Source organism: Plectropomus leopardus, chromosome 13 (assembly GCF_008729295.1).
Source record: "Plectropomus leopardus isolate mb chromosome 13, YSFRI_Pleo_2.0, whole genome shotgun sequence".
In the NCBI taxonomy this organism is placed as follows: Eukaryota; Metazoa; Chordata; class Actinopteri; order Perciformes; family Serranidae; genus Plectropomus; species Plectropomus leopardus.
This window is the reverse complement of record NC_056475.1, coordinates 28,970,871-28,982,908: the sequence shown is the minus strand read 5'-3', so window position 1 is coordinate 28,982,908 and position 12,038 is coordinate 28,970,871. Positions and strand designations below refer to the sequence as shown.

The 12,038-nt window shown below is 39.6% G+C and overlaps 1 protein-coding gene across 1 annotated transcript in view; it reads right to left on the bottom strand.

Moving 5' to 3' along the window:
* ntm (neurotrimin) overlaps positions 1–11,714 on the bottom strand; it is a 554,851-nt gene extending 543,137 nt beyond the window's left edge. Inside the window, exon 1 of the mRNA XM_042500021.1 lies at positions 11,547–11,714. Coding sequence (XP_042355955.1) covers positions 11,547–11,607 — 61 coding nt within the window. The 5' untranslated portion in view covers positions 11,608–11,714. The remainder of the gene's footprint in view (positions 1–11,546) is intronic.
* Between the last annotated feature and the right edge of the window lie 324 nt (positions 11,715–12,038).

Here is a 12,038-nt window from a genome sequence, read left to right as displayed (position 1 = left end):
TCCCTAGTGGCCACCAAGTCACATGAGCACTCCACTGGGACTTGGCAAACGACGTGGGGAGAGGAAAGCTCCTCAATAAGCTTAGCCTTTATGTTTGTTGAACTGTAGGTATTGCTACTGAGTGATGACGGAGCATTATTTGATAGCCAGGAAGTGAAAGTGAAGCTACATGCAAACAAAGTACTTTATTCAGCACATTTCCAGTATGAAAAATAAACAAATGAAATTGATTCTGCTTGCACTTTCTGCCCATGACGGATTTAGCCCACCATGTTTATCTGCATTTCAAATATCAACATTTCAGAGGTTTCCTCGAGGAGAAAGTCCTTATATCTGTCTGTTCCCATCTACTCCAAATCCTCTTCTCATGCTATACATAAGGAATGCCATGCAGTCACAGCAGCAAACAGTAATCTTCTAATTACATTCAAGAAATTCATTTCTCATTTTTTCCTCAGCATCCCCTGTGATTTGTTGTTTTCCTTCCTTGCCTGCTGAATTGTCAATGCCATACACAATGCAGACACAGTATCGAGAGCCTTCAGTAAAATTCCAGTGCTGCAAATTGATTGTTGACCCAAACTGAGTGCGAGTAAATCAATCAGGCTTCCATTAAACTCTTACAACAAACTTTCTACAACCCACAAATGACTCATTTATGATATGAGCCTGTGAAAACTACCAAACACACACACACACAAATAAAAAGGCAACAGTGAATACGGAAATAGAATGCTAAATGGAAATTGCTTCCCACCACAGAATTGAAAAAGACAACTGGATAACAATTACGTCCAATTTGAAATTCGCCTTTTCAGAAAACAAACAGGGCCTCTTGTTGTTTCCATGAAACAGGCAAAGTGGCAATTTCACTACTGTGGAGCAGCAATTGTCAGTTACAGACACTCATCATCTCATAATGGGACTAATTTCCTTAATATTCCATTTTAAAGGGCAGCACCATGGAGTTTAATGGAAACAAAGTTTGATATTCAAGGCAACCTCTCAACTCAAGCTTCTGAACAACAATAGGAAGAAAACACTCCAGAAATATAAAAATAGCACTTGGTGATCAATCTTACATTTTGTTGCCTGGTCCTGTATTTTTCTTATTTCATGGATGTCACATCCAGATATTTTCAACTCCAACAGAAAAAGCAGAAATAGCAATTTTACCTGGAGCAGCAGACTCAATAGACCAGAATGCAATGCAGCAACGAGGGAGGCTGTATTAGTGGTAATACCACTCAGTTTTCCTGACCTTTTTCCCTTTCCTTTTTTTATTCAAAATTTGGCCATTTGGAAAATGTAAAATATGGGGTTTGGTTAAAATAAAAACAACCATGAGCACTGCAGGGGGGACTTAGAATTAACCAATCAGGACTAACACCAATGTCAAGCTGTTGTTAAGCTTTGCCAAGCCATTACAAGTGGTCCAACGCATCCAGTGGGCTAATCTGCTCACGGCTAATTTTCTATCAAGAAGCACAGCAGGTCAAAGTTTAAGTGTTTGAGGTGAGCTCATGTCTGCAACTCTTCATCCAACATCTCACTGTGTTGGTTTCTGATTTTAATCTTCCTCTCTGGGATATTGGTAGACTTGTTTTTAGCCGCTAATTTGGTTAAAAACACATTTTATTTCCTATAAATTCTTGGCAATAAAAGCCCTTGTGTTTTGCTGTATGAAAGCTTTTCTAATAATGCAGCATAATTAAGAAATGTAAAGCCTTCATCAGCAGTATCTTACCACAGCTATACAGCTGAATGTGAAATAGTAACATTAAACAGATATTTACAGTAAAAACAGGAGAGAAACTAAACTCCAAACCACAGAAATTGAGTTAGAAGCTGCATAAATACTGAGAGCTGAACACACAGACTTTTAAAAATGGCTTTTTTTTCCTCCGGTCTCCTGCTAGGATAGATGCGGCATCACACGCTTGTTTGAGGAGCAGAACAGGGAACTGTCTTCTCAATATCACCCAACATCGTTGTTTGTTTTAACTTAACTCCACTCCACTCTTAAAACCCAGACAAAACAGGTATGTTTGCATGGCTACACACCCTTTCCCCACAGAAATCAGGTAGAATGGATGCAATGTCGGAATTAAGATAGAAACAAAGTATAGAGTTGACAACTATTTCTGATATCAGGCAAGGGGTTTCAAGTTCTCAATCTGGATTTAAAATCCACTAGTGTAAGAGCAACAGGCTGCACCAAATTCCCACCAGAAGAAACCATCAGCTGTATCACTGATCCATCAGTTCCATCATACAGACTGGGCCATGCACTCAGCTGTCTCATATTAATTGGTTGTACATAGAGCTGGGCAATAAGACTTTAAAATAATATTGCAATTTTTTAAGGCTATAATGCAGTACACAATATATATCTCAATATTTTCTCCTAAAATACAAAACTATTGGATGAACTGCAATTACAATAAAGTTAAATAATGTGGCTACTGTCATATAGTAAAGTTGAATACATTACATTACATTTATAATTACATTTAATTAAAAAAATGGTTTGAAGTGAAATGAAGTTAAATAAAGTACTTTTCTAGTGATTTCTTTAAGCATTGTTATAATTAAATAAATCAAAGCAGGCCCAAGGCACTTTTATTTTGATGACCCAGCTTGTCACAGGCCTTTAAGTTTTGATGTTTTGTTCTGGACTTGAAGTTTCCAGCCAACAGTTGGATGTTAGTGTTAGCAGACAGTTAATCAGATACCTTAGCACCTTCAACTGTGAGGATTCATTCATTCTGAGTGGCAACAAACTAACGGCTCCTTAGTTCATGTAAATATATTGCAAAGATTCCCAAGCCGCACCGGTGCTCCATGGTCGCAAAATGTGACTAAATAATGCAACTGAAGTTCTGCAAATACAAGCACACGCTCACCTGCTCACACTATTACTCATTAACTTAGACTGTTACTGCAGTGCCATTAAACATGATGATTTATCCTCTGTAAGCTGCGAAAAAACTAACAGCTCTCCAGTTTACATATTAATAGTATACGTAAATCACAGTAGTGCTCTGTGGTCGCAAAATGTGACTAAATGCTCATGGTCTGGAGCTCTGCAAAAGCCCTGCTTTGTGTGTGTGTGTGTTTGTGTGAAAGAGAGACAGAGAGAGAGAGATAGTGACAGAACCGTGAAGCCAGTGGCTTATAAAAACAATGTGACAATTGATACTCAGTGTTCGTGATATAGCCATTTTATATATCGCATGTGGAACAAGACACAATACCTGGAGTACATTTAATATATCCCCCACCTCTAATTCATACTTGATTTTTTTAAATGACAAGCCTGTGATTACTGTAGCGTACAGCTTCCTTCAACAGATCCATGCCAGTCCTTTGAGGCATTCTGGGAAGTGTAGTGAATAACTATCTGGAGTAAAGGTCGATGAGTCAGGTTCAGTGAAAGTGCTTCAGAAAAGACACATTCCAGTGCTTCATGTTCAAATACAAAGATCAATACATCTCTCAGTGTAAGGGTGTCTCTGAACTCTTGCTCTCCAGCCGAGACGCTGGCTTTAATAGCACCTCATGGCCAATTTACATGACTCTCATTTATCACGTTTCGATATCATGCCACCGTACACAGGTGGCCATATCTACCTGCCATTGTCGGCCATCTGCCTCCCCTCCCTGTACATTCTGCTGCAAGGCTTTATGTGGACTGAGCACCGGGAGACGGACAAAGACATTTTTTACAGCCACAGCTCTGCCTCTTTTGCCTTGAGATCCCCACTGAGTAGCTGTAGCACTGTGATAAGAAAAGAACACACTCTAGCCATCAACAATGATCTCAATGTCTTTAACAAAAGGCTGCATACAAGCGGCACACCATGGCTCCCGTGCCACCACCCCTATCCATCTCTGCTCTCTTAGCTGGTCATCCAATAACAGCTGTTGCTCCAAATTTCGATCTAAGCGGCAATAATTCTCGTCTTTGGCTGACACGGGCTGATGGAGGAAGGACAAGGGCACAATACACGGGCCTGCGAGGGTCTCGGCCAAAAAAAAAACACAAGAGTTTGTGCTGCATCCTGGCAACACAGCCGGCACTGTCTTCTCCCACATACAGAGAAAGAGGGAGGGAGGACGCCCGCTTAGACAATGAGGCTGCCTCATTACCAGTGTTTATCTTAAACTGGATTAATACTCCAGAAAGAAACACTCTTGTTTTCCTTAGTTAGGAAAAGAACATGTGCTGCTACTTCTGGGGCAGTGATTTTGTTGTTGTTTGCTTTTTTCCTTTTCTGTTTTGCAACTTCTCTTCCTTCTTGTGAGATAACACAACGCCCACTGATGTCAGTATTTGATTGCTTCCCACCTATTCCTCACATGTTGGAGAGTGTTCATTTGGATTTCGTGGAGAATGATCAACTGTTGGGGTTCAGATCATCCTGGTTTTGAGAAACATTCTGAGAGCTGCTCGCATATTCAGTGCACCAACAGAAAAATGCGACCAGCTGCAGGAAAGCGGGAGGTGCTCGTTGCTTGAGCTGCATGAACTCCACCAACTCACCTTACAGAAAACAAGAGAAGATCTGCACGGTTCACACAGTTTTTGCACTACTTGTCTTTTCATGTGTGACTAAGGTTGCAACGGTATGAGATTTTCAAGGTACGGTAAAATATCACAGTGTTATATAGTACAACTGTAATTATTACTTTAAGAAATTACATTGACCCTTAACCTTTTGAAAGCTCAGCAAATTGGCTTGCAAATATAATAAGCATTATAAACATGAAAAATAGCAAGTAACTAACATGTTATGTAACTTAGTTTACATAGTAGCAGCCCCTTATCATGTTAAAATTAACTACTAATGGAAAAGAAAATCATTAGCAAAGAGCTTTTAAAATATTGTGACTAACAATTTACATTTAGGCTACTGCAGGTGCCAGACTTCTCCTTGTCTGTACCTATTAACCCTTTGATGCCTGAGCAAATTGGCTTCAACGTGAGAAGAAGGCAAAGAGCAATATGAAAAGTATAAGAAAATTACCCTAAAACTGGTTTTAAAAAAGGTTTTTTTTTTAACTGCTGTGATTAAAAATTATACTAATTTCAGAACATAACTCTGTGTGTGTGTGTGTGTGTGTGTGTGTGTGCACGTGTGTATGTGTGTCTCCGTTTGTGTAGCACAAACTGATGAGTCTGACAGGCATTTGGGGAGGAAAGGAGATGGCCATGCACGGATTAGATTCTCTGTCCATCTGAGATTCATAGATAGATAGATATTTGTATACCAGTGAAGGGAAAATATGTACATGGTAAATCGTCGATTTACATATCATGGTGCCGAGTAGCCCCCATATCATTTCTTATTCACAATAAAAATAAAGCGATTCACACTGGGAATTGTTTTTCTACTTTTAGTGTATATAAGGTGCCAGAGTGCATAAAACAGCATCAAATAGAGCTTGTTTATCAAAAAAAAGTGCCAGTGGAGGAACCTCTGCACCCCCAACAGAGGTCCTAGCTAAGCCTCTAACCTGAAATCCTAGAAATGTGCTAAAATCCAAGAACTGTGCTAAAATTCTAGTAATGTGTTAAAATTCTAGAAAGGTCCTAAAATCCTAAAAATGCTTTAAATTCCAAAAAATTGTCCTAAAATCCTAGAAATGTCCAAGCACCAAAGAAACGTCCTACAACCTGAGAAACATCCTAAAATCCAAGAAATGTCCTAAAATCATATAAATGTCTAAAAATCCTCTCAAATCCTTGAAACATCCTAAAATCATCAAAATGTCCTAAAATCCTTGACTCCTGTCATTTTAAAATAGTGCACCCCAAGCAAAGCAAGTGTCCTTGGTATATTATGAAGGCGGTATACTGCTGCAACCCAATGTGTGACTCAAGTGTGTCAGTGCCATCATATTCATACAACTGCCTGCACCAACATATGATACGGTTAAAATGATGTACGACTGCATTCAGATACGGTGAGAGTTACTGTGAAGCTGACCTTGACATATTCACACATATTTTCTCACTGCACATGAAACAGCCAATGGGCAGCTTCACTTGGGCACTCTGCTGTCTCCCGCATGATGTAATTTGGAAATTGATGCCATACAATAAAAAAGAAATTAAAAAGAACTACAGTTCAAAACACGTCAACAGGAAACTGAACGGATCTTCATTTTGGACAAAGCCTCCCGCCCTCCAGTGAGCTGACACAGCCCCACAGCAATTTTAGCCCGCGGCTGATCCCCTCGAGGTGCGCTGAGAAGCGCTTCAAGCACTTATTCGTGTCGACTGCCATCCAGATGTACAGTGCTTCCTGCCACAGCGGCTCCAGCCTCAGCCAGCCAACTAGTGATGCGCTTCAGCCCAGGCACCTCTTACTGTCTCTATCAATCGCCTGTTTTTCTCTGCTCCTGTGATCTGCCCTGCTCTCTACATCCACCCCACGTCTGACCTGCAGGCTCCTCAACATATTTCTCTACACATCTCTATATATACCAAAAAATCATTATTTCTCTCGTGAACAGTCAGGATGTGCACATTCTGCTTCCATTTCAGATTCTAATCAGATCAAACCGTGACAGGAGCTACAATAACAGCTACCTTCCATTTTTAAAATAGACCCTCAGTTCTGCATATGAAAACAATGATGACAGCTTGCTTGGCAGCTAAACCCAGATTGATATAAAGGGTTTTGAACTGGCTATTGGAAAAATAGTCATAATGATTGTTATTGTATAGGAAATATTTACTTTACATGACCAGGGTCTGGTAAGTTTGTTTTTTAAACTGTTGTTCCAAGGTCAAGAATGACCTATCAGAAGAAAATCCTAAACATATTCAGAAAAATGGAAAGTTAACATTATAGTTTCATATTAACTGACATATTCATTCTGCTGATGCATATGGTCAAAAGCTCTAACATGAGTGATTAAGTGGATCTTGACTTGAAAGTAACTGTTGGGACCTTAGACTGTATATAAAGATGGACTACATGACAGCTCCCCCAAAGTGTAGCTTTTCAGTCTGGATCTTCCCATGCTGTGTGGCTGCAGTATAGGTCATAAAGCCCGCCCTCCATGTTAGTTAATGGGACATAGGCCAAACTAAAACCTCAAAGTACACGCCAAATAAATGTTGACCATATCTGGGATATTTTAGCTTCACTTTAGCATAGCGGGGGGTAAGTGGGGACAGTCTATGGTATCAGCAAATATTTGCCTTGTTTACTGCCATAGGCCTATCTGCAAGTAAGATGCCATTCACTGGCAGCACTGGCCAAAGTTTTTCTGACGTGTCACATTAATTTTGAGTAGGCTAAAAGGCCAAACTCAAGATTAACGGCATCATGTCATCCTAAGGAAATAGAAATGTCTTTGGGACAAACCAAGATCACCCCTGGGGCACATTTGAGACAAAAACTCACTACCAAACACCTCAATGCTAGAATGTAACCAAGTCCATGTGGAAATCAGCAGGAGCAGCACTTGGTAATGGCCCTTTTTTCACAGAGATCATACTATCCGGCCACCATGAAGTCCTGTCTTTATGTGGCCTTTGCAGTTTTACACATAACCAAATGATGGTGTCATCACCCTGCTCCAGTGTGTGATTTTAGTCAGCATGCTGGCACCACGGACTCAAAAGAGGCATGACATGAAACGCAACGCCTCTAGTATGACATATAACATACGTCGGCAGTGCTTTCTAAACAACAACAATCATTAAGCATTCCTGTTATATGGTGGCTGATCTTTTTCTCTGCTGAGGATAAGGAGCTCCTAAGGCTATATGTTTTCCCAATTTGCAAACATTTTCAGCTGCTGCTCATCTTCTTTGACGTAGCTGCTAACTGCCAACAGCTACTTTTTAAATCCCCCATAGTGGGTTGCACAAATAACATATCACAGCTGTAACACCAATGATACCATCCTGCCGGCTGTCCTGTTTATATAGACGTAATTTCGATGCTGTTACCACCCCCAAAGCTGGCTACGGTAAACTATAACATTATCATAACATACTCAAATATATTCTTGTGAAATGGAGCTTTTGGGGATAACCTTAATTATTACAGTTGGTGAAAGGAGAAATTTTGGGATGTTTTTGGACAGGGCATTATTTTAAATAGAGGGAAAGGGCTTTTGAAGCAGTAACTTTTTTTTAAAAAAAAGATGTTTTTTATGTGAAATCAAAGGTTTCATAAATTTCTATGATTGTATCTGTGCTCATTCAAAAGTATAATGGAGAGTTGAATGACTTCAGAACTATCATTTTTTATACTGTAGATGTCTTTGTTTTCCTGGCACAAAAGGGAGAATGAATAACAAAAATGAACTAAACCACAAAAAAGAAATACTTTTTTTTTTTAAATGGTATCTGCTTTAAGCCAAATTATTATTGTAAAAATCTGTATTGTTGTCAGCTCAAAATTTTGAAATCAGCACATTCCTACCTAATTAAAGTTAATTCCATAAGTAACATGCCTAAAGGGAAACATATCACTTTCTGCAGTTGTCTGATTAATGTTCTCTCTGTACTGGTGCCTGTACGCAGCCAAAGATTGTGCCTTTGCCAAAGAACCCAGATAAATTGTCTCAACTAAGTTAGACCACCACTAACGACTACTAATGTCTCTGCCTTCTCAGCCAAGAAAAGGTGATTACAGATCTAAATTGAATCTTAAAGTATTTTTTATATTAATAACACAAGTTACAGGTACTTGCAACCTTTGAAAACAGAACCTTTTTGGTTCAGTAAAGGATATACAAGGATCATGATTTGATTAGTAAATTCTGTTCTGAATTAGTGTTTGATAAATTGCTGTCAACCAAACCTAAACATGAAATAAAGTTTTTTACTGTGACAGGTAGTGAGGCTCTTATGTAGATAGATGGATAGATAGATAGATAGATAGATAGATAGATAGATAGATAGATAGATAGATAGATAGATAGATAGATAGATAGATATTCTTTTGCCCTGTTTATTTGTTATTTTTTCAAAAATGCTCTAGATTTTCAGTCATCCTTATCTGTGCCCTACTCTGTCGCTGCAATGACCCAATTTCCCCGTGGGAACCATTTAAGTTTCATCTAATCTAATCTAACACATCTCTGATTCTGCAAGAGATCTGCTGATATGCAAATGACTACAGCACAATTTTCGGTGCCGTCTGGAGAATGGATTGGACTTGAAATGGGGTGGGAGAGGGACATTTTTTTCCAGGTGTATTAAAAGCAGGCACTTTTAAAAGCAATGTGACACAAAACAAAAAGCTGTGTCCCCAGCTGCCTGTTTCACTGGGAAAGTGTATATTTCTCAAAACGTTGTCTACAGAGGTTTGCTTTCTTCACACTGTTTTATGGCTACAAAAATAATGACTTAACTACTCTGCAACGTAAGTAATGATATACGCTATTAACAGTGACAGTATGTGCTGAATTTCATTAAGTGGGGGTTAAAACAAGCTCTCTCTGGTCTACTAAGCCACACAGAGTGCGCCACTTGATTAATTCCATCTTTTTCTTACCACTGACACATCTAAAATACATAATTAGGTTGAAAAGTGCAAAGAGTCTGCGCCCCAGTTTTTTCAGAGCCTTATATGCTAAAAGTGTGTGCCACATAACATCAGGGTTTCAGCGTAGCAGCGATGCTTTTGGTATTCAGTGCAACCCTCATCCAGTACAGTACAGATGTATTTGATAAGAATAAACCACTTTAAATCAGTTTGGCAAAAGCAGATTTTTGAAGTTTGTATCCAGGATATAAACCTGTGACCTCATCTCTAATTTAAACATTAATATTTTTAAATATGCGTCAATATTTCAGCTCTTAATGCAAGAATATCTAGGGACTGTTCTTTATTTACGAGGGGTAAGGATGATGCAAAAAGGGGGAGGCATGTCAAAGAAACTTTTAAGAACTGGGGAGGGACTTGGGTTTTTATTTTGCCTTAGGGGAGGGGAGTACAACTTTTGCATTTATTTTACTGCCATTTTTTAAAGAAAACAAGCTGTTTTTTTAAGCCAATATTAAACTATTTATCATAAATTGTAAAAGCAGAAATTATCAATAGATTTTCAAATTTCTGACAGTCCTTGGAAACAGTATGTGCAGTGAATGCCTTCATCAAAAGAAACTTGACCAAATCTGTGCTGAAAGTGGCAATATTTTATCAAAATCATGTTATTCTATTTCTCATTTAAATTCAACAAAAAAAGGTTGCAGAAACTAACCAGCATGCATGACAAGAGTTGTTTTTTGTTTGTTTGTTTGTTTGTTTGTTTGTTTGTTTTTAACTAAATTCTAACTTTTCATCTTCAACAGTTAACTTTCAAAAATCAAAGGGTAAGTTGTAAAAATCTAAAAAATGTATTGAGGAGAGAGGGTCATGCAAAAGTAAAATTATTGTAGCTTCAGGAGGGGTTAAAAACCGCACCTAGTCACCCCTCTCCTCTGCTCAATACAGAACAGTCCCTTAGCTGCTAAATCTCTACAGGAGAGGACTTGTCACACTGTCCAGGACTTGCCCAACTGAATTAAAAGAGCAATAGGCCAAATAAAACAGTGAGATTTGGAGCTGATGAGGGGGGAAAGGAGCTCTGCTTCCTTCTACATTCACTGATTCGTCCTCTTCTTTTATCTATTAATTCATTTATTTAACTTCAAGTGTCAACATTAAAGGAGGATTTTCATCCTTGCTCGAGTCTCTTTTTGATTGTAGACTGGTGATGGAGCTTAAGGAAGAATACAGGTGAGCAGGCTACACACACGGGGTCGATGGGGACTTATAAAAGGAATATTTTTCATTTCCAGGTGTCCTTTATCTGCGTGTTTTCACGCGCACCTCTATCAAGGCACAATCTTCCTCTTAAGATTGAATATCTCATGTCAGGTGTGAACAAGGTCAAAAAGAGTCCCCGTTTCCAACAGCACAGCCCTCTTGCCTGGCCGCAGAATACATGGCTTAACTTGGATGACCTGAGCACGCAGTCAATGTGGATTAAGAACTAGCCTAATAGCCTACTTAATCAACTTTGCAGCAAAGACCTCCCGTCTGTGAGATTTACCATGCGTCAAGATGATCCGCGGACAGCCCGAGTCACGAGCGCAAAAAAGGACAACTGCTCAATTCTAAATGCAGGTTCATTTCAAATAAAGAGCTGCGTGACTGGACAACAAGCATGATGCACAGTGCTATTTACTTCTATTTCAACTGCAAAAAAACGCACAACCAAAAGCAAGAATTAGCTTTGCGGGATTAAACTTTCAGAGAAAAGGCTGCAGCCTAATATAACTGGTGTAAAAATACATTCAGATCAACTCCTTGGATACTTAGAGAGTCAAGCCACTGGCACCAAACTGCACTTCACTAATCGCTTTATTTAAGCTGCGGCTTAGATAACAAGCATCTAATGTCAAACAGGCACACAGACTGTCCACCACATGCACGAGGGGACTTAATAAATGGGCAAACAGTCCCATCCGAACAGAGTCGCAGATCGCGATAACAAGTGCTCCAAGGATGACAAAATCCATCACTTACCTTGTTCCATCAGCAGGACGGTCATCCCGACCAGCATAGCCCAGTACAGAGGATTCTTCATGTTTGTCGATGTGTTGTTTGTCTGCCGTGTGACGCCGTCAGAGGAAAAATAGCCTGTGAGTCTCTGAAAATCCCGAAAAGTGCTTTTCTTCAAGTCCCCGGTCCTCCTGTCTGACTGTAAAGCATCCACCAACGCAGCGCTCAACAAAGTCCCTCCTTCAACTGAGAGGTTATTGGCAGCGTTGCCGGAGGTAAGCTAGCGGTAACAACAAGCACTACTTCCGGTCTGTTTTTTTCAAACAAAAGACACTTACTGTTGTTCAGACGTGTCCATTGTAGGCAAGAGGCAGCAGCGCTTTTAATTTGAAGGCAAAATCGATCTACTTCCTTTCCTGACACGGTCGTTTGTAGCTAGCTTACAGCGGCTGTTAGCAGCGACTAGAGGCGCTGCCGTCCGCAGTTCGCGAAGATTTAACTCACGAAAACTATCTT